The sequence below is a fragment of the Trypanosoma brucei genome, chromosome 4 (assembly GCF_000002445.2).
Source record: "Trypanosoma brucei brucei TREU927 chromosome 4, complete sequence".
Taxonomy (NCBI): domain Eukaryota; phylum Euglenozoa; class Kinetoplastea; order Trypanosomatida; family Trypanosomatidae; genus Trypanosoma; species Trypanosoma brucei.
This window is the reverse complement of record NC_007277.1, coordinates 513,540-536,908: the sequence shown is the minus strand read 5'-3', so window position 1 is coordinate 536,908 and position 23,369 is coordinate 513,540. Positions and strand designations below refer to the sequence as shown.

The 23,369-nt window shown below is 44.4% G+C and overlaps 4 protein-coding genes across 4 annotated transcripts, besides 2 other annotated features; all 4 read left to right on the top strand.

Annotated features, from left to right (window-relative positions):
* Nucleotides 1-23,369: part of a sequence feature (sequence corresponds to BAC RPCI93-29M18) that runs on past both edges of the window.
* On the top strand, nt 1,572-4,292 carry Tb927.4.2080 (hypothetical protein, conserved; the record flags this gene model as incomplete). The annotated part of the gene is made up of 1 exon (XM_839265.1): nt 1,572-4,292. One exon carries the CDS (start codon nt 1,572-1,574, stop codon nt 4,290-4,292), a length of 2,721 nt encoding a protein of 906 aa, XP_844358.1.
* Nucleotides 6,287-19,654, top strand: Tb927.4.2070 (antigenic protein, putative; the record flags this gene model as incomplete). The annotated part of the gene is made up of 1 exon (XM_839264.1): nt 6,287-19,654. One exon carries the CDS (start codon nt 6,287-6,289, stop codon nt 19,652-19,654), a length of 13,368 nt encoding a protein of 4,455 aa, XP_844357.1.
* Nucleotides 20,329-20,349: a sequence feature (AT_rich).
* Tb927.4.2060 (hypothetical protein, conserved) lies at nt 20,651-22,411 on the top strand (the record flags this gene model as incomplete). The annotated part of the gene is made up of 1 exon (XM_839263.1): nt 20,651-22,411. One exon carries the CDS (start codon nt 20,651-20,653, stop codon nt 22,409-22,411), a length of 1,761 nt encoding a protein of 586 aa, XP_844356.1.
* Tb927.4.2050 (hypothetical protein) lies at nt 22,788-23,192 on the top strand (the record flags this gene model as incomplete). Its single annotated transcript, XM_839262.1, has 1 exon — nt 22,788-23,192. The coding sequence occupies one exon, from the start codon at nt 22,788-22,790 to the stop codon at nt 23,190-23,192; it is 405 nt and encodes a 134-aa protein (XP_844355.1).

Genomic DNA, 23,369 nt, shown 5'->3' with positions numbered 1-23,369 from the left:
ATTGGTTTGTTTTTCGACGCAACTCTTGCTATATTTAGACTGACGTCGGGAAGGGGGCGGTGGGATTTGTATGCGCCGCTGCCAATCCCACTGGGGGTTCCCAGTGGGCGATCGTGGCATAGGGGCTACTTGGGGGGATGTGCGTAAGGATTCTGACACTTGGCGGTGAAGGGTAGCTGTAAGGTTGCTTGGGTTGGTGTATTTCTTGTCGCTGTCTCTTTTGTATAGCCGCTAAGCATGAGATCTGGGTGCTGTTACGGGGTTTTTTCTGTTTTCGTTTTACACAGCAAATGGAGAAAAACTCTGACGCATTTCTTGTATTAGGTATCGGGAGCTACGGAGGTATGTGGGGTCTTATTTTGTACTTCTTTTGTTCGTTGGATGTGCGGACGAACTGTGCCGTAGTTTTACCTCGAGTTTGTTAGGGTAGAGAAACATACGGTTATTGCATATCAACTTTGTGATCACTTTTTCTTTTTTACACTTCTTTTTTTTTGGTTAGGATATGGGGAGATATACCTTCTTATTTTTGTTACTGTTTAATTCATTTAAACCCATTCATGTTCCATTTGATGCTGTGGCCGTGTTGGCTTTGTTTTGAACCTTTGACTGTTGTCTAGGTACTAAGGAATGTTTTGATGATCACTATGGGCCGTGGCGTCCCTGATTGTTTTAGGCTGTTGCAAGCATTTTTTTTCACATGAAAATACTAAGATGTGGATGTTCTTCTGTACATATAGCCTTTGCTTTATTTACCGTGGTTGTATATTATTTTTGTCAGTGAAGCCTTTCTTGTGCTGGCGGATACGAAAAACAGTACTGAATGTAGCATTTGTTATTATCATCTCTGTTTCCTTGCTTTGTGGGAATTTGGTGCTTTTAGCGCATTGAGAGGTGTTTGGCATAACTTGGTACATTTTTTTTTGCTTTTTGTAGTGTCACATTAGTATAAATGCACTTACCTATTTGGCGAATTTGTTTAAGCATTGTTGCTTATTGAGTAATCGCTTCGTTTGATGTTACAATATTTGCTATTTAAGAGTATTTGTTTGGTGTTTATTAGTTATAGATGGGTGTTGCTACCTTTTTCCCCCGTTGTTCTTTTTATTATTTGCCGCGGATGTGGATGCATGCACGCGTACGTGTGGAGGCATTTTCTCTTATATTTTTGTGTCCTACCTGCCAAAATTTTGCTTATTTCATTTTTAAATACCTTCTCAACTTATTTTTGTAACCGGTTTGACAGCCGAGAAATGCTCATCGGCGTTCGGGTATGACTTGTTTGATGAGCTTGCTCATTTTTGTATAGTAGTAAAAAGTCTTTATCGTTTTACCCAAGCATATCCGCTGCTGTTCATTTATGTCTTAACATATGTAGGCGTGTGGTATTTATGTGTATTCGTTTTAATTTGAAAAAGGATAAAGCCTTTGTTTATCAAATATTGAAAAAGTTATATTCAGGAGTGTTGAGCGAAAAAAGAGTCCCTTTTTAAAAAAAATTGCCCTGTTTTTTTGTTGTGTCTTCGGAAGGTTAATAATAATACATTAGGAAGTATTCAAGAAGGTTAACAATGCAGCAGGTTGATTTTGGTCAGCAGCCTATCTTTGATGACAGACAATCAATAGATGAGCTCAGTGATCTTTGTGCCAGTCTGAAGGAACAACTTGCCGCCAAGGAGCTCAACGAGTATGAGCAAGAGGTTCGCCTCAGGGACTTACGACAACAGCTAAAGGAACTGAGCGATGTTGAAGGAAAGCTGATTCTTGCGAACAGAAATGCGAGGGTCCTTGAGGAAGAAAATAACGCTTTACTCATGAAGTTGAAATCTGGGGAAACTGCTGATACATCAGGAACTTCATTTAGAGCCGAAGCAGTTAAACTAATTGAAGAAAACAGTTCTCTGCGTTCGGAAGTTCATGAGCTTCGGGGGTTACTTAATAAGGCTCAACAGCGTGAAAGCCACCTTGACCAAAGATGTAAAAATATAAATGAACAACAGGAAAAAAATGACCTGCAAGTGTCACTACTAAAGAAAAGAAACGCAGAGCTGGAGGAACAACTTCATGAAGTGCAGCATCAATGGCTTCTTGCAAAAGAGACTTGGGAAAACGAAAGATCCCGAAACCTTCAAGATTATGAAGAGCTGCTTGCGTCCGTAAAGCGATTCGATGGCACTGCCCAACAGAGAGAGAACTGGGACGTGAAGACCCGTGGAAGCAATCAACATCTTCAGCAGGCCCTTCTTAAGGAAGATATTGCCGAGCTCGAGGAGAAACTACAGCTTGCTGAGGAACGTTATCGTGCGAAGGAGCGTGAGTGGCGGGAAATGGAGGCCGCGTTACGGGTCGAGATAAGCACACTTCAAGGCAATAATATTGGAACTGGGGGCGATGTTTACCGGGCAATACAACATCAGTTGGATTCCTTCAAGCACGAAGTCACCGTCTTCCGGGAAGAGAGGAAACCAGGCCGCATGAAGAATAAGTTGCGCCTGGGCGACCCCTCAGTGGATGATGTTGACGACAAAGTGAGCGAAATTGATGATAGTGATGCCTCAAGGGAGAGCCGGATCCAATCACTCGAAGTGCTCAATGGTAACATTAGCAGAAAGAATGAATTACTTATGAGGGAAAATGAAGAGCTCCATAAGGAAATCGAACACCTTCACCTTCGGAACTCGCGTGCCGAAGAGGAATACAACGATCTTGAGGTGCGTGTGAAGGAGCTAGAAATTGCCCTTGTTTCCACAGAGAAGGAGCTTTCCTTGCAGAAAGGATACAATATCAACAGAGAAAAAGACTCCAGGTGCTACGATGTACATGAAATGAAGGCGGTTCTAGATGAGAATGAGCAACTCCGTGATTCATTGCTCGAGTATACAAGGCAAATTTCCTCTCTGAAAGCTGCGAATGAGGAGCAACTGGCTGCGAGTGAATCCAGTAGGAGTGAGTATCAGGCGGAAATAGCCAAACTACTTTTGCAGAACGAATCCCTTCAGCAGCGTCTGCTTTTACGTAACTCTAGGAATAATTCCGCGGGGGAGTTGGCCCATGATAGCAATGATTTGGGAAATGGGGAAAATGAGCAGAGGCCCCGAACGAGAGGAGTTTCTGAAGCAACTGTCATTGATAAGTTTTTGAAAGATAAGTTGGACTCGACTGAGGATTTTATGCGATCCCTGGAGACAGCATGGTCGGAGGAAGATGAAGCGAAAAGGAAAATGAGGCGTATGTCACTGCAAGACTTTTACAAAGAGACGGAACAGCGACAAAATAGCTTGCAGCTTCTTCAGTCAGAGAAGAATCGCCTTAGTAATGAGATCGTTGACTTGCGGCATGCTAACAAAAGTAAGGAGAATAGAATACATGAGCTTCAGGAATCTTTAAGCGTTTTAAAGAGGCATCTGACCAATGACGGTCTGGGCATTGTTCAAGGTGAACCAATGAGGGGGAGTGGGATTGAGAGTAGAATGAGAAGACTTGAAGAGGCCCTCGCACAAAAGGAGCAGTCCGAGGTCGCAGAAAAGAGGGATAAGAAGCTTCAAGAATTAAATGATCAGCTGTTCGCTTTGAGAGAGGCAAATGATGGACTGTGGAAGCAACTTGTTTCTATTAAAGATGAGCGACAGGAGGGTCAACGCCACCAATCAAGAAGAAATTCTAGAAGCACCAGGCGCAGTGCCCGGAGACGATCTATGGAGCAACTCGCCTACCCGCCGGCGTCTCCCCATCTAGCCGATAAAAAAAAGAACGCCGTTGCAGCCGGAGCCCACCTCGCAGTTACGATTGTTGAGTTAAGGGACTTAATGAAGAACGGACGTCCGATTATTGAGCCTGGATACGTCGTTATAAAGGTAAAATCCGTGAAGGAAAAGTACAAAACCTCTGTCAAGGAATTAAGCTCTGCTATAAGATTTAATGAGACTTTTTACTTTTATCTTGCTCAACCTGACGAAGACGTTATTACACTCCACGTTTTTTACAAATCCAAGGGGAATTCACGAGAGCACCATGTCGGTGACGCGGCTTTTACCATGGCTACCCTTCACCGCGGTGTACCTCGTCAACGCGTCGCGATTGTTGCTCAAAATCCAGGAACACGGGATGCAAGGCGGGCGGCGGAGGTGGAGGTCACCTTACAAAGTGATGACTTCGGTATGCTATCCACGCCAACCTTGGCGCAAATAGAAGAAGATAACATTCGCTTTAAAGAATTACAAAAAAGGGTGGAAATGAACAGCCCAGAGAGTCTCCACTGCGTTGATGTTCTAATGGCTATGAATACCCATTAGAGAAAGGAAAATCAGGGATAACCCCCCTTAGTTTTTGCTCCCACCCTTTAATATATAATGCGTTCTTAAAGTAGAGAATTTGAGGGGTTGTGGTACATATATATATTTGTTTATTGTTTAGAGTTAGGACTACTTATGTTCTTGTTCAAATTATCATTTGATCTCTTAGTTCTTCGAACCGAACGAAAAGGAGAGCGAATTTATCTTTCTATGCCATCTTTTAATATATGGGAGGGAGAGAAGAAGGTTTATTTGTGCATCTTTTTTATTTTTATTTTGCAACAGGACATTAATTCCTAGATCGGTAGTATGGCATTGGTGCTACTCGAAATTCAGTTTAACTGACGATATGTATGTCGTGGCTCACCAGACAACTCCACTACTTTCCAGCAATGCTTTCCCTACGTATGGGGACCTCGATCCAAATCGACTGAGAATTATTATTTCCATGTGCAAAGATGGATAATTTTTCATTGTTTTCCATTGGTTTTGTACTCTTCCACTCTATTCTGTTTTGTATAAGAAAAAGGTGTAGATGACATGTGATCCCCCATATCTTCTTTCAGATGCAAGGTACATTACCTCTTTTGTTCGTTTGTACCACATTATCCGTGCGGGCGGACAGCTCTTGTGGAATATCACTCAAGCACAACGCGGCGGCTCGATACATCATCTGTGCTGTTGAGAATCGTCACCGCTGCGTATCACAGCTGCATTTGTTTTTATATGAGTGGCGGGACGCGTTAGTGCCACGGTGGAGTATTTGGACATAATGCTCCATGGTGCAGGCACGGTGTTGAGATAGTGCGAATGAGAGAGTCGTGTGCTGCTTTTGTTGGGGATCCCAACCGTCACTACCCGGGAATTCCAATCAAGCGACGGACTCTACCGGGGAGCGGGGGGGGGGGAACTCGTGTACATTTATATTCTGTGTTTTTACTTTTGTTTTGTTTGCGGTTTGTGTTGCCGTTTCCTTAAATAAGATATGATGGACACGTGCTTTATGTACAGTTTGGGCACTTGTCGCCACGAGGCGAAGCCTCAAATTATTGGCTCGTCCGCTGCTAAAAATTTCTTTTGTTCTTGCTCTCCATGGTATTGCTTGATGGGTTGAGGGATTGCTTCGTCACCATGGATGGCATGTCGTTTTTTAAACTGCTTTCCCTCGTCTTGCGACGCCCTCCTCCAACCCTGTCTCGACTACCATTGGATAATATGGGCGCTACTACTAACTAGTTATGGATGGTCTGCTCACTTAAAATTAGGTGTTACGGGGGCGCGTGCTCAAATGAGTTATGTGATTATTTCTTGGGACTGAAAATATGGACTGCACTGTGTCATTACTGCTTAACAGTCGTTATTTCCTGTAAATGACTGCCAAGAGGCCGGTATTTAACGTCTAATTTTGTGTTGGGACGAAAAGATATCTTGTCTTTACCCTCACTGACCCCTTTGTTGGCTTTTGAGCTGATTTATTTGCACCACCCTTGACCGTGGAGTCAGTTGCAGTGGTGGGATCACCCGCGCTGTTGGCACAAAACTTGGCATATTCGGTATGGATGCATCACGTTGCTGTTTAACGCTTCACGTTCGCTTGCCATCTTCTTTGATTTTTATTTTAAGAGCTAAGGTATACTGTGACAATATTTACGCATAACCATTGGAGATTGTAGTTTGTGTGTCAAATATACTCGGCATTCGAGAACTCTTGTCCACAGGTAGCCAAAACATTAGGTTGCCGGAAGAGTTGCGGGAAGGACACAAGGGAGAAAGGAAAAGTCGAGGCGGAGGAGGCTCCTGTAAGGGTGAAAATAAGGCGTTGGGAGTGAGAACGGCCAGGCAAGTTGTATGATTTAGAGGGTGACAATAAGAGAAAAAGGGCCATAGTAAATTAAAATAGGGCAGAGCACAACCGGAACCAGGTGCGGGGTGTACTGAGATCTCCGCTAAAATAAACATTTTTTTTTCTGATAAAGTGCCGCATACTTTTTGCGATGGAGATCTTGGAGTTTGATGAATCAGTATTATCTCAAGTGAAATCTGATGTCGTCTCTGTCGGTGACTTAGTTGCGTTTGATACGCTGAGAGACGATTCTTGGTGCTACGAGAAGGGGTATGTAACATTTCTTTCCGATTATGTGGCTCGTGTTTCCGTAGCAAACAATAGCCCTTCACAAGACGTGGATGAGAGGGCAACCGCATATAAAGAGCAACTGCTTGCACTACGCCAACAACTACGGAATGGAAGAGCAGCCGTTGAGGAGGAGCGTATCGCATCGTTGAGAATCCAAGTTGAGCGTGCTAACACCATGGTTGAAGGAATCGAAGGTGCTTGCTTCCGAGAGCTTCAGTCATATGTGTCACCACCGCCCATTGTAAGGAAAATATTGGATGACATTCTCATTATATTGGGTATCACTTTACCCACCTCTACTTGGGCTGAGCTGCGCGCACAACTCAGGCAACCGGGCTTTATAGCACGTGTCCTCAGTTTTGACCCTTCAAAGCTGCCTCCCGAGCGCCGAAACGAGATCATCAAGCGCTGCAGGAGCAACGATATCAGCGACGACGATGCTTCGGTGGCGTCACGTGCTGCGGGGCCACTCCATCAATGGGTGAAGGCTCAGCTAAACTACGTGAATCATAACCATGTGGCAGCCACTACGCTAGCTGCATCTTCCCAAGAACATCTGGAACGTATTGTCCTTGCTATCAGGGATATTCAGGATCGTCTTGCGGCGGTTGAAGGGGGGAACGCCCTCGATGACCTACCGATGCCAGAGAAAACCATTCTTCGATCTTCTATCATCCCGACAGCGTTGATAGAAGGCAGCATCCCCAAAATAGCGACAATTCACCGGTCAGAGCTGTGGAGGTACATCACGTTGCAATCCGACAGCCTCAAGTATGTGAATTCCAAAAACAAGGTGGGCTTGTCTTCTAGTAAGCCGGATGTTGTGGGAGCGTGCAGTGACGCTTCGTTAGAACGTGGTCAGCACAGTGTCGACGAGGACGAACGAATAAAGGTTGTGGAGAAGGATGCGGCTGAACTTCGAACAGAAATGGAGAACATTCGGAGTGAAAACAGAACGCTTCTGCAACAGTTGGCTATTTGTGAGAGAGAGAACAAAGTCCTCCGAGGCCAGTTGGAAGAGGCTCAGAAGGCGGAGGAAGAGTCTGCGAGGCGACAGGGCGAGTTGATCCATTCCCTTGAGGAGCTTCAAAGGACCAATGATATGTTGGAGGGAATAATAAAGAAGCTGCAAAACGCTATCGATGAAGGAGGTTTATTGGTCGCTACACAAGGAGAGGATGTTTCCACGCAACATAACCAACTTCCTTGTTCTGAAGGGAGCTTCAAGCATACAATCGAACTCCAACGGTTCCTGGAGGAGAGAAACAGTATGGAGGAGGGATTGGACGACCGACACGGGATGGTCCCCGATCAGGAAAGAAAGTCCACCAATGCAGCGATTCACACAGGTCGGCACGGCCCCCTGGTTGTTACGGCTGATGAGGAAAAGGATGACAAGGGGATGTGCGGGTTTTCGCAAAGCGACGCGGCTCGGTCAGCGCACAGTCGGGTAACAAATACAAAAGACACACACACGGCAGCAGCTAATACGGATGTCGACGCTACTGGGGATCACGATACCGGTAAGCAGTCACGTTTATCCAAGACATCCACCAAAGCAACTGCAGCGAAGAAGAAAGGGAAGGGGACAGCTATAATTTCTTCAGAAGCACAAGAGCACACAGATTCCCCTCGTTCCCAGAGTGACACACACCTCCCCAAAGAAAATGAAGACAAGACATACACAAACGAGGGGGGAGAAATACTAAAGAGGTTGCCATCAGCAGCAAACATTAGCAGCAATTCAGTCACAAGCGATAGGGAAGAAGGGGCACGCACTACAAAAAAGCTTACCGCACGAACGGCAGTTGATCACAAAAAGAGTAAAAAAGAAGTAGCAACAAAAATAAGCAGAGAGGAAAAGGATAAAACACATAAAGTACGCAAAACACAAGCGGACAGTAAGGAGGCCCGAGAGCACCTCAAGTTAACAAAGTATAAAGCCGACCAAACACCACATAAAAGAAGCAAAAAACAACAGCCATCCCCAAAAATAAAAAAAACGAAGGAGTCAAACCCAACTCAATGTTGTACAGAGTTTGCCGCTGACGTAGAGAGCCAGTCTCAGCAACAACAACAGCGTATAATTTCCATTGAAAGCACAGTCAACAAAGATACCGCGCAACGTACCAATGCTGCCATAGAGGATGAACTTGATTCATTGAGAGCTGTGAATGAACAGTATGAAGCTATGCAACGTACCAATGCTGCCATAGAGGATGAACTTGATTCATTACGAGCTGTGAATGAACAGTATGAAACTCTGCAACGTACTAATGCTGCCATGGAGGAAGAACTTGATTCATTGCGAGCTTTGAATGAACAGTATGAAACTCTGCAACGTACCAATGCTGCCATGGAGGATGAACTTGATTCATTGAGAGCTGTGAATGAACAGTATGAAGCTATGCAACGTACCAATGCTGCTATGGAGGATGAACTTGATTCATTGCGAGCTGTGAATGAACAGTATGAAACTCTGCAACGTACCAATGCTGCCATGGAGGATGAACTTGATTCGTTGCGAGCTGTGAATGAACAGTATGAAGCTATGCAACGTACCAATGCTGCCATAGAGGATGAACTTGATTCATTGAGAGCTGTGAATGAACAGTATGAAGCTATGCAACGTACCAATGCTGCCATAGAGGATGAACTTGATTCATTGAGAGCTGTGAATGAACAGTATGAAGCTATGCAACGTACCAATGCTGCTATGGAGGATGAACTTGATTCATTGCGAGCTGTGAATGAACAGTATGAAGCTATGCAACGTACCAATGCTGCCATGGAGGATGAACTTGATTCGTTACGAGCTGCGAATGAACAGTATGAAGCTCTGCAACGTACCACTGCTGATATTGGAGTTGGCAACCAACCACTGTGGGTCGTTCAAAAGGAACTTAAAGCAGCAAGACGGACAAATGAGGATATGGGGAATGAGCTTAAGTTGTTACGAGCTTTCAAAGAACAGTGTGAAACTCTGCAGCATGTAAACATAAGTGCCGAAAAAGATCAACCTACGCATCGTATACTGAAAAAACAGGAAAAAAACACAAAAGAGAAGATTATTGACGATGAACGCGATATAGCAGAAAAAAGAAAATACACAGAAGAGTACAAAATACTTCAGCAACTGAATGCCGAAGTAGAAGCTCAACTCGAGTATTTACGGGCATTAAAAAAAAGAGGAAGAAGCACGCGGCACTTCGACCCCAACATGGAGGAAGAACTTGATTCACTGAGAGCTGTGAATGAACAATATGAAAATCTCCGCCGCACCAACGAAGATATAATAAATGAACTCGATTCACTGAGAGCTTTGAATGAACAGTATAAAGAAGACAGCAATAAAGACACCAGAGTAGCTATTGAACAACAACCACTGCAAGCTACACCAAAGCAACTGAAAGAAGATAGAACAACAAACGATAAAATACAGAATGAACTTGATTCACTGAGAGCTGCGAATGAACAGTATGAAACTCTACAACGTACTAATGCTGCCATGGAGGAAGAACTTGATTCACTGAGAGCTGCGAATGAACAGTATGAAACTCTTCAACGTACTAATGCTGCCATGGAGGAAGAACTTGATTCACTGAGAGCTTTGAATGAGCAGTATGAAACTCTGCAACGTACTAATGCTGTTATGGAAGATGAACTTGATTCATTGCGAGCTTTGAATGAACAGTATGAAACTCTTCAACGTACTAATGCTGCCATGGAGGAAGAACTTGATTCACTGAGAGCTGCGAATGAACAGTATGAAACTCTTCAACGTACTCATGCTGCCATGGAGGATGAACTTGATTCACTGAGAGCTTTGAATGAACAGTATGAAACTCTTCAACGTACTAATGCTGCCATGGAGGATGAACTTGATTCACTGAGAGCTGCGAATGAACAGTATGAAACTCTGCAACGTACTAATGCTGCCATGGAGGATGAACTTGATTCACTGAGAGCTTTGAAGGAACAGTATGAAACTCTGCAACGTACCAATGCTGCCATGGAGGATGAACTTGATTCGTTACGAGCTGCGAATGAACAGTATGAAACTCTTCAACGTACTAATGCTGCCATGGAGGAAGAACTTGATTCATTACGAGCTTTGAATGAACAGTATGAAACTCTGCAACGTACCAATGCTGCTATGGAGGATGAACTTGATTCATTGCGAGCTGTGAATGAACAGTATGAAACTCTACAACGTACTAATGCTGCCATGGAGGAAGAACTTGATTCATTACGAGCTTTGAATGAACAGTATGAAACTCTGCAACGTACCAATGCTGCCATGGAGGATGAACTTGATTCATTGCGAGCTGTGAATGAACAGTATGAAACTCTGCAACGTACTCATGCTGCCATGGAGGATGAACTTGATTCATTGCGAGCTGTGAATGAACAGTATGAAACTCTGCAACGTACCAATGCTGCCATGGAGGATGAACTTGATTCATTGAGAGCTGTGAATGAACAGTATGAAACTCTGCAACGTACCAATGCTGCCATGGAGGAAGAACTTGATTCATTGCGAGCTGTGAATGAACAGTATGAAACTCTACAACGTACTAATGCTGCCATGGAGGAAGAACTTGATTCACTGAGAGCTGTGAATGAACAGTATGAAGCTCTACAACGTACCAATGCTGCCATGGAGGAAGAACTTGATTCACTGAGAGCTGTGAATGAACAGTATGAAGCTCTACAACGTACCAATGCTGCTATGGAGGATGAACTTGATTCGCTGCGAGCTGTGAATGAACAGTATGAAACTCTACAACGTACTAATGCTGCCATGGAGGAAGAACTTGATTCGCTGCGAGCTGTGAATGAACAGTATGAAGCTCTACAACGTACCAATGCTGCTATGGAGGATGAACTTGATTCGCTGCGAGCTTTGAATGAACAGTATGAAACTCTGCAACGTACTAATGCTGCCATGGAGGAAGAACTTGATTCATTGCGAGCTTTGAATGAACAGTATGAAACTCTGCAACGTACCAATGCTGCCATGGAGGATGAACTTGATTCATTGAGAGCTGTGAATGAACAGTATGAAACTCTGCAACGTACCAATGCTGCCATGGAGGAAGAACTTGATTCATTGCGAGCTGTGAATGAACAGTATGAAACTCTACAACGTACTAATGCTGCCATGGAGGAAGAACTTGATTCACTGAGAGCTGTGAATGAACAGTATGAAGCTCTACAACGTACCAATGCTGCCATGGAGGAAGAACTTGATTCACTGAGAGCTGTGAATGAACAGTATGAAGCTCTACAACGTACCAATGCTGCTATGGAGGATGAACTTGATTCGCTGCGAGCTGTGAATGAACAGTATGAAACTCTACAACGTACTAATGCTGCCATGGAGGAAGAACTTGATTCGCTGCGAGCTGTGAATGAACAGTATGAAGCTCTACAACGTACCAATGCTGCTATGGAGGATGAACTTGATTCGCTGCGAGCTTTGAATGAACAGTATGAAACTCTGCAACGTACTAATGCTGCCATGGAGGAAGAACTTGATTCATTGCGAGCTTTGAATGAACAGTATGAAACTCTGCAACGTACCAATGCTGCCATGGAAGATGAACTTGATTCATTGCGAGCTGCGAATGAACAGTATGAAACTCTGCAGCGTGCCAATGCTGCCATGGAGGAAGAACTTGATTCATTGCGAGCTGCGAATGAACAGTATGAAACTCTGCAACGTACTAATGCTGCCATGGAGGAAGAACTTGATTCATTGCGAGCTGCGAATGAACAGTATGAAACTCTGCAACGTACTAATGCTGCCATGGAGGAAGAACTTGATTCATTGCGAGCTGTGAATGAACAGTACGAAACTCTGCAACGTACCAATGCTGCCATGGAGGAAGAACTTGATTCATTGCGAGCTGCGAATGAACAGTATGAAACTCTTCAACGTACTAATGCTGCCATGGAGGAAGAACTTGATTCATTGCGAGCTTTGAATGAACAGTATGAAACTCTGCAACGTACTAATGCTGCCATGGAAGATGAACTTGATTCATTGCGAGCTGCGAATGAACAGTACGAAACTCTGCAACGTACCAATGCTGCCATGGAAGATGAACTTGATTCATTGCGAGCTGCGAATGAACAGTATGAAACTCTTCAACGTACTAATGCTGCCATGGAGGAAGAACTTGATTCATTGCGAGCTTTGAATGAACAGTATGAAACTCTGCAACGTACCAATGCTGCCATGGAAGATGAACTTGATTCATTGCGAGCTGTGAATGAACAGTATGAAACTCTGCAGCGTACTAATGCTGCCATGGAGGAAGAACTCGATTCATTGCGAGATGTTGTTGCTGAGGATCTAGATATCTTGAACGTCTATAGGGAATTTAAGAGGGAATGCAATGAAAGTGGGAACGTTATAAGTACAATGACCGGGCAGATTCTCAACCTAGAGAGGAAGTTAAAGGAGATTGAACGACTCAAGGAAGTGGCAGAATATCGTTGCGAATTTATCAAGGAGAAATCAAGGGAAATAATCAATTGCGTCATGGAGGAGTATAAAAAGCCTGCTAACAATAGCGGCACCGCTGGCGGAGCTCATGAAACCACAGAAGAATCAACACTTCAACGACATCTCAGCCGACTTGAGGAACTTGATGAGGGTATAAGAGAGCAATCTAAAGAAGAGAAGGCCGTGAATGAGGAGCTTGAGGAACTTCGGCATTTAAATGCTGCCATGGAAGATGAACTTGATTCATTGCGAGCTTTGAATGAACAGTATGAAACTCTGCAACGTACCAATGCTGCCATGGAAGATGAACTTGATTCATTACGAGCTGTGAATGAACAGTATGAAACTCTGCAACGTACCAATGCTGCCATGGAGGATGAACTTGATTCATTGCGAGCTGTGAATGAACAGTATGAAACTCTGCAACGTACCAATGCTGCCATGGAAGATGAACTTGATTCATTGCGAGCTGTGAATGAACAGTATGAAACTCTGCAGCGTGCCAACGCTGCTATGGAGGATGAACTTGATTCATTGCGAGCTTTGAATGAACAGTATGAAACTCTGCAACGTACTAATGCTGCCATGGAGGAAGAACTTGATTCATTGCGAGCTTTGAATGAACAGTATGAAACTCTGCAACGTACTCATGCTGCCATGGAGGAAGAACTTGATTCATTGCGAGCTTTGAATGAACAGTATGAAACTCTGCAACGTACTCATGCTGCCATGGAGGAAGAACTTGATTCATTGCGAGCTTTGAATGAACAGTATGAAACTCTGCAACGTACTAATGCTGCCATGGAGGAAGAACTTGATTCATTGCGAGCTTTGAATGAACAGTATGAAACTCTGCAACGTACTAATGCTGCCATGGAGGAAGAACTTGATTCATTGCGAGCTTTGAATGAACAGTATGAAACTCTGCAGCGTGCCAATGCTGCCATGGAGGATGAACTTGATTCATTGCGAGCTTTGAATGAACAGTATGAAACTCTGCAACGTACTAATGCTGCTATGGAGGATGAACTTGATTCATTGCGAGCTGTGAATGAACAGTATGAAACTCTGCAGCGTACTAATGCTGCCATGGAGGAAGAACTCGATTCATTGCGAGATGTTGTTGCTGAGGATCTAGATATCTTGAACGTCTATAGGGAATTTAAGAGGGAATGCAATGAAAGTGGGAACGTTATAAGTACAATGACCGGGCAGATTCTCAACCTAGAGAGGAAGTTAAAGGAGATTGAACGACTCAAGGAAGTGGCAGAATATCGTTGCGAATTTATCAAGGAGAAATCAAGGGAAATAATCAATTGCGTCATGGAGGAGTATAAAAAGCCTGCTAACAATAGCGGCACCGCTGGCGGAGCTCATGAAACCACAGAAGAATCAACACTTCAACGACATCTCAGCCGACTTGAGGAACTTGATGAGGGTATAAGAGAGCAATCTAAAGAAGAGAAGGCCGTGAATGAGGAGCTTGAGGAACTTCGGCATTTAAATGCTGCCATGGAAGATGAACTTGATTCATTGCGAGCTTTGAATGAACAGTATGAAACTCTGCAACGTACCAATGCTGCCATGGAAGATGAACTTGATTCATTACGAGCTGTGAATGAACAGTATGAAACTCTGCAACGTACCAATGCTGCCATGGAGGATGAACTTGATTCATTGCGAGCTGTGAATGAACAGTATGAAACTCTGCAACGTACCAATGCTGCCATGGAAGATGAACTTGATTCATTGCGAGCTGTGAATGAACAGTATGAAACTCTGCAGCGTGCCAACGCTGCTATGGAGGATGAACTTGATTCATTGCGAGCTTTGAATGAACAGTATGAAACTCTGCAACGTACTAATGCTGCCATGGAGGAAGAACTTGATTCATTGCGAGCTTTGAATGAACAGTATGAAACTCTGCAACGTACTCATGCTGCCATGGAGGAAGAACTTGATTCATTGCGAGCTTTGAATGAACAGTATGAAACTCTGCAACGTACTCATGCTGCCATGGAGGAAGAACTTGATTCATTGCGAGCTTTGAATGAACAGTATGAAACTCTGCAACGTACTAATGCTGCCATGGAGGAAGAACTTGATTCATTGCGAGCTTTGAATGAACAGTATGAAACTCTGCAACGTACTAATGCTGCCATGGAGGAAGAACTTGATTCATTGCGAGCTTTGAATGAACAGTATGAAACTCTGCAGCGTGCCAATGCTGCCATGGAGGATGAACTTGATTCATTGCGAGCTTTGAATGAACAGTATGAAACTCTGCAACGTACTAATGCTGCTATGGAGGATGAACTTGATTCATTGCGAGCTGTGAATGAACAGTATGAAACTCTGCAGCGTACTAATGCTGCCATGGAGGAAGAACTCGATTCATTGCGAGATGTTGTTGCTGAGGATCTAGATATCTTGAACGTCTATAGGGAATTTAAGAGGGAATGCAATGAAAGTGGGAACGTTATAAGTACAATGACCGGGCAGATTCTCAACCTAGAGAGGAAGTTAAAGGAGATTGAACGACTCAAGGAAGTGGCAGAATATCGTTGCGAATTTATCAAGGAGAAATCAAGGGAAATAATCAATTGCGTCATGGAGGAGTATAAAAAGCCTGCTAACAATAGCGGCACCGCTGGCGGAGCTCATGAAACCACAGAAGAATCAACACTTCAACGACATCTCAGCCGACTTGAGGAACTTGATGAGGGTATAAGAGAGCAATCTAAAGAAGAGAAGGCCGTGAATGAGGAGCTTGAGGAACTTCGGCATTTAAATGCTGCCATGGAAGATGAACTTGATTCATTGCGAGCTTTGAATGAACAGTATGAAACTCTGCAACGTACCAATGCTGCCATGGAAGATGAACTTGATTCATTACGAGCTGTGAATGAACAGTATGAAACTCTGCAACGTACCAATGCTGCCATGGAGGATGAACTTGATTCATTGCGAGCTGTGAATGAACAGTATGAAACTCTGCAACGTACCAATGCTGCCATGGAAGATGAACTTGATTCATTGCGAGCTGTGAATGAACAGTATGAAACTCTGCAGCGTGCCAACGCTGCTATGGAGGATGAACTTGATTCATTGCGAGCTTTGAATGAACAGTATGAAACTCTGCAACGTACTCATGCTGCCATGGAGGAAGAACTTGATTCATTGCGAGCTTTGAATGAACAGTATGAAACTCTGCAACGTACTCATGCTGCCATGGAGGAAGAACTTGATTCATTGCGAGCTTTGAATGAACAGTATGAAACTCTGCAACGTACTAATGCTGCCATGGAGGAAGAACTTGATTCATTGCGAGCTTTGAATGAACAGTATGAAACTCTGCAGCGTGCCAATGCTGCCATGGAGGATGAACTTGATTCATTGCGAGCTTTGAATGAACAGTATGAAACTCTGCAACGTACTAATGCTGCTATGGAGGATGAACTTGATTCATTGCGAGCTGTGAATGAACAGTATGAAACTCTGCAGCGTACTAATGCTGCCATGGAGGAAGAACTCGATTCATTGCGAGATGTTGTTGCTGAGGATCTAGATATCTTGAACGTCTATAGGGAATTTAAGAGGGAATGCAATGAAAGTGGGAACGTTATAAGTACAATGACCGGGCAGATTCTCAACCTAGAGAGGAAGTTAAAGGAGATTGAACGACTCAAGGAAGTGGCAGAATATCGTTGCGAATTTATCAAGGAGAAATCAAGGGAAATAATCAATTGCGTCATGGAGGAGTATAAAAAGCCTGCTAACAATAGCGGCACCGCTGGCGGAGCTCATGAAACCACAGAAGAATCAACACTTCAACGACATCTCAGCCGACTTGAGGAACTTGATGAGGGTATAAGAGAGCAATCTAAAGAAGAGAAGGCCGTGAATGAGGAGCTTGAGGAACTTCGGCATTTAAATGCTGCCATGGGGGATGAACTTGATTCATTGCGAGCTTTGAATGAACAGTATGAAACTCTGCAGCGTGCCAATGCTGCCATGGAAGATGAACTTGATTCATTGCGAGCTGTGAATGAACAGTATGAAACTCTGCAGCGTACTAATGCTGCCATGGAAGATGAACTTGATTCATTGCGAGCTTTGAATGAACAGTATGAAACTCTGCAACGTACCAATGCTGCCATGGAGGATGAACTTGATTCATTGCGAGCTGTGAATGAACAGTATGAAACTCTGCAACGTACCAATGCTGCCATGGAAGATGAACTTGATTCATTGCGAGCTGTGAATGAACAGTATGAAACTCTGCAACGTACTAATGCTGCTATGGAGGATGAACTTGATTCATTGCGAGCTGTGAATGAACAGTATGAAACTCTGCAGCGTGCCAATGCTGCCATGGAGGAAGAACTTGATTCATTGCGAGCTTTGAATGAACAGTATGAAACTCTGCAACGTACCAATGCTGCCATGGAGGATGAACTTGATTCATTGCGAGCTGTGAATGAACAGTATGAAACTCTGCAACGTACCAATGCTGCCATGGAGGATGAACTCGATTCATTGCGAGATGTTGTTGCTGAGTATGAAACTCTGCAACGTACTAATGCTGCCATGGAGGAAGAACTTGATTCATTGCGAGCTTTGAATGAACAGTATGAAACTCTGCAGCGTGCCAATGCTGCCATGGAGGAAGAACTTGATTCATTGCGAGCTTTGAATGAACAGTATGAAACTCTGCAACGTACTAATGCTGCTATGGAGGATGAACTTGATTCATTGCGAGCTGTGAATGAACAGTATGAAACTCTGCAGCGTACTAATGCTGCCATGGAGGAAGAACTTGATTCATTGCGAGATGTTGTTGCTGAGGATCTAGATATCTTGAACGTCTATAGGGAATTTAAGAGGGAATGCAATGAAAGTGGGAACGTTATAAGTACAATGACCGGGCAGATTCTCAACCTAGAGAGGAAGTTAAAGGAGATTGAACGACTCAAGGAAGTGGCAGAATATCGTTGCGAATTTATCAAGGAGAAATCAAGGGAAATAATCAATTGCGTCATGGAGGAGTATAAAAAGCCTGCTAACAATAGCGGCACCGCTGGCGGAGCTCATGAAACCACAGAAGAATCAACACTTCAACGACATCTCAGCCGACTTGAGGAACTTGATGAGGGTATAAGAGAGCAATCTAAAGAAGAGAAGGCCGTGAATGAGGAGCTTGAGGAACTTCGGCATTTAAATGCTGCCATGGAAGATGAACTTGATTCATTGCGAGCTTTGAATGAACAGTATGAAACTCTGCAACGTACCAATGCTGCCATGGAAGATGAACTTGATTCATTGCGAGCTTTGAATGAACAGTATGAAACTCTGCAACGTACCAATGCTGCCATGGAGGATGAACTTGATTCATTGCGAGCTTTGAATGAACAGTATGAAACTCTTCAACGTACCAATGCTGCCATGGAGGAAGAACTTGATTCATTGCGAGCTTTGAATGAACAGTATGAAACTCTGCAACGTACCAATGCTGCCATGGAGGAAGAACTTGATTCATTGCGAGCTGCGAATGAACAGTATGAAGCTGTGAGACGTTCGAATTCTGACATGGAGGATGAACTTAAATCATTGCGAGCTTTGAATGAACAGTATGAAACTCTACAACGTAGTAATACTGCCATGGAGGATGAACTTAAATCATTACGGTCCTTGAATGAACAGTATGAAGCTGCGAGGCGTTCGAATTCTGCCATGGAGGATGAACTTAAATCATTGCGAGCTTTGAATGAACAGTATGAAGCTGCGAGACGTTCGAATTCTGACATGGAGGATGAACTTAAATCATTGCGAGCTTTGAATGAACAGTATGAAACTCTACAACGTAGTAATACTGCAATGGAGGATGAACTTAAATCATTACGGTCCTTGAATGAACAGTATGAAGCTGCGAGGCGTTCGAATTCTGCCATGGAGGATGAACTTAAATCATTACGGGCTTTGAATGAAAAGTATGAAGCTCTGCAATGTACCAATGTTTGTGGGAGTGCTGTGAATGATTTTGCGTATTCTACTGTGGATAATATGAATGTTAAGGTTTCTAAGGATAGTGCTTTTCTTTGTGAAAAAACAGTTGGTCATTGTGTTGCTGATGCTCTTAGAGTTATGGGTTGTCGAGTCGTTTCCGATGATCATGATGTGGTGTTTTTAAAATCTGGTAACGTTGGAGGTGCGATTTCTAGTAATGTTCTTTGCCCTGTGGATGGCAGTAATTCCCTGTTTGGTGGTGGAGTTGACCTCGACCGAAGGGGTGCCACGGAGGGTGCTGGTGGTGATGCGGGTACCTGTGTGCCCCCACTTAAGGTGAAGGAGGAAGTTGGCTTTCCTCTTTCTTCGGCTCTTGCCGCTTCTCGTTGTGAAGAAGATGATGCTGTTGTGTCCAAAATAAATGATGATTGTGGGTCTTTGTGTGTTTCGTATCGTGGTGGAAGTGGTGATGCTTTTGAAGGTTCTTCTCTTCTTTCAAGTCTGTCCGATGTTAATGATTGCCATCTTTGTTCTGTCCTGGCCAAGAGGGTGCTAAAGCTGAGAGAGTCTATAAGGGTTCAGGAGGAGACGATGAAGTATTATGTGGAGTCTCAAGAGGAGCTGAGAAAGTGTAATGACTTAGTTATAAAGAGACTAGAGGATGAGGTTAAAGCTCTTCGTGAAGAACTGCGTGGAAATGAGGCGTAGTCTTTTTTTTTCTGTTCGTGTAAGCATCTTTGTTGCTGACAATTTTGACATTTTTAAATACGTATTATTGCTACTTACATTTTTTTCTATTGGATGTATGGTGATGTTCCTTTATTTTTACTTAAGTGCAGTGTTTCGTTGCAATGTACGTTTTTGCTGTATGAAGCCTTTTTTTGTTATTCAGTGAATCAACATTTACTTCTGTGTAATTTGCCATTTCTAATATCTGACGGTGGTGTGGCGCATTGTGTTTCTTATCACTGTTGCACTCTTCTGTTTTTCCGTTACTCTTATATTTGTTAACGTAGGTGTCGGGGAAGGGTTCGAATGCTTGTTTTTTCTTTCAAAATCAGTTCGTGGCGGTTTACCACTGAATCTCCAGTGGAACAGTATGGTCAAACTGCCTCTATTCTGCGGTGGCAGCATTTTAGTGCTATTGGAAGGCGTAATATATGCCTTTCCTCCTGTCTCTGATGCTTCTGGTGATGAGGTGGTTTTTTGGGGGGGGGGCACCTGAAAAACGGTGGACTGATCGGGTGATTGATTGCGTTTGTGCACTCGGTTTTTCGCCCCGTTGATGCGGCATGTGATGGCTTGTGCTTTTGTCGTATTACATATGTTCACAGGGCATGCTGAGTGCGACATATTGTGGTAGTACGCCCAAATTCTTGCGCTTTTAAATAATAATAATAATACCACGCTGGTCGGGAGAAGTTGTCAGATACCTTTGCACTTTGTAGTCATTTGAAAAAGGTGTATATGTATGTTTAACACTCCTCTGCTTTTTTTTTTCGATGAGCACCCAGTAACCCTATTGGTCATATTAGAGTAACCTCATTTTGTAGGTGCATTCAAATCTTTCGTTGGCAGTTGTTTGTTGTCATTGGCGTATTTGTTTCAAAGGTGCTCTGAAGGGAGGTGAGAGGATATATATATATACGTACAGAGAGCGAGCTAAGGGCATTCATTTTATCAACGTCAGCTTACCGGAGAGTCATGGAGGCTTCTGTTGGAGTGGAGGTGGCATGGTCTTCCGAAATTGTGGGTAGCCCTCAGGTGGGCGGTTACTTGCAGCTTGTGAAGCAAGCGCAACCCGTGGATGTGGCGTCTGACGCGGTTCCGTCTAACACGAGTGATCTGGTTGAAGGAATGTCTTCGTCGACCTCATTGTCGTCCGTGGAAATGATTACAACACAGCACACGAGGCGTTTCGACGGCGACGGATGGAAGTGTGTGCTTGACAACCACATGGTGGCACTCTGTGACGTGTTTGTGAAGGATGCCGCTGCTGCATGTGATGTGCCGTTGGAAAATGTCGCACTGCGGGAGCTTCGACTTGGCAGTTTGTACGTCACATTTCACGTCACTCACGACGCGGATATTGACGAGGAAGAAATTCAGCAGCGTGTTGATTTGTACCCGTTTCGCGAGGTGATGCGCCTCTATGCAAATCGTGATGCACCACCTGACGGTGTTGATGCGTTACTCAAGCGCAATGCAGAACTGGAGGCAGAAACCAAGGCGATGATCGCCAGATTGAAGGATGAGAATGATAAGCGGATAGAGAAACTGATTCGCGATCATGAGAAGGCGCTTAAAGATTTGCAGGAGAAGGTTGATGAGAGGGAGCGGGAGTTGGTTGGTATCAACAATGATCTTGAGGCATTACTGCAGCAGATGACGGAGCAGAAGAACTCTCTTGAAGAGGAACGGAAGAAGGCCATTGAGGCCATAAAGCGGGAGCGGGCGCGCAATGAAAAACTTGCCCACCGTAACAGCGAACTCGTGGCCGCGATTATTCAGGAAAATAAGAAGGAGATGGAGGCGAAGGAGCGTGAGTTTGAGGAACAGCTCCTGGAGAAGGACGTTGTTATCGAGAACTTGCGCGCCAAACTGCGCACCAAGAACGAAGCTACTAACGGCGATGTGCCCCATGCCGGTCGCTCACCGATGTCAAATGCCGACCCTGATCGGGCGGAGGAATTTGCAAAGCTTATGGGGCGGATGGAAGAGATGGCAATAGTGCTCGAGAAGACTCAGGAATCGGAAACGGAAGCGCGGAGTGAAATCCAGAAGCTGTCGGAGGCTCTAAAGCTCTCTGAAGAGGCTCGGCAATCTGATGCAGTTATTTATGAGAATAACACACTTGCGCTCAAGCAGCAGCTACAGTCGTTCTGGGACACAAAACTCGCTGAGGATCATCAGAAGCGGCAAGAAGAGTCACGTGCACGCCGCGGTGCCAGTGGCGTGAGGGGGGAGAAGACGAATGAGACAATTGTAAAACAGTACGAAGCAGCACTGGAGAATATCATTAGGACGCTCCAAGACCGTCTCACAATACTGCGGGAAGAGCATGCATCTTTCATAAAAGTCTCCGAGAAGGAGACCATAAACGAGCGGGACATCCTCAATGAGAATGAGGCGGAGAGCCAGCGCGTCAGGCAGACGTTCCGTACCGTCTCTTTGACATTGCAGCGTGTGTTCTGGGGTACACGGGACGACGAGGTTCCTCCGCTAATTACGGAGTTAGATAATGCGGCGGCCTGTTCAGAGAAATCGAGAGCTTCTGTAAAGATGACGCTGGCGCTGCTGGACTCGCGCTTGCAGTCTTTTGTTGAGCAGAAGGAGTGGATGGAGACCCATCAGCAAGCCCTAGAGGAATTGATGACATCGTTGCGAACGTTGAACAAACGGGCGTTTGAGCGTCAGCTCTCTCTTATGAATGAACAATCGGCGAGGTTGCCTTCTGCTCCGTAACTCTCGCGCCCAATGGTGTTTTGAGTGACGGGCGGTGCCAAAAACGGGGGGAGGGGTGGAATGTTGCTGCGCTTTGACACTTCCAATGCTGTCCAGAATAAGGTTGTCTAGAGAATGAATGATTTACTTGAATAGTAAAAGAAAAAAGAGATTGATAAATGTGAGGAGAGTTAACATGTATCATTTTGAGAGAGGGCCCTCGAGAACTTATTATTTTCGGCCGACGATACTGTGGTGTAGAGGGAGATGGGGTGCCAACAGGCCACGTATTCAGTTACTGTTGTGTTTATTGGTGACGACTTGGAGTGTCGGTACAGAATGCTCTCTTGTGTGCGTCTGACGTGTGTGCAAGACTCTCATATGGTTAGGAGAGGCGATGTTATGCGTGGATAGGCAGGTCCCAGGCACACTCCGCAGGAGTCATTACCTCGTACGATTGTGCTGCTTTCCCCCTCTTTTTCCCTTACTTCGCCTTTTCCGTTGGCTAATCGGTGTTGTACCTCTTATTTTTATTTTTCTTGCCGGTATTCACACCCTTCCATCGGTCAGTGTATTCGTGAGACCACAGCGACAACCCACTTACTGCCCGTGTAACGAGGAGGAAGGTGGGAGTGAGCACAATAGAGCGTTTCGGCGTTGCACTTGTTGTTTACGTGGTGCAACAGCACGTCAAAAGGGAATAATGAGACGAGAATGGGAGACCAAGGTGGAAAACGAAGAAAAGAAAAGGGACACAAATGGGAAGGAAGAAAGGGAACGAAGCATTGTGCTTTCGCGTTGACCGACAGCGAGAGGTGCGTGAGATGTAATGGGAATCAGCACAAGTACCTCTTGTATGTGTATGTAACACAAATGATACCTTTTTACCTTTTTTTTTGAGGACGGGTCCAATGTTACCAAGTTCTTTCGCAATCAGCCTTTCCGCTTTATTTAGCTGTAGCTGGTTATTATAAGTAAA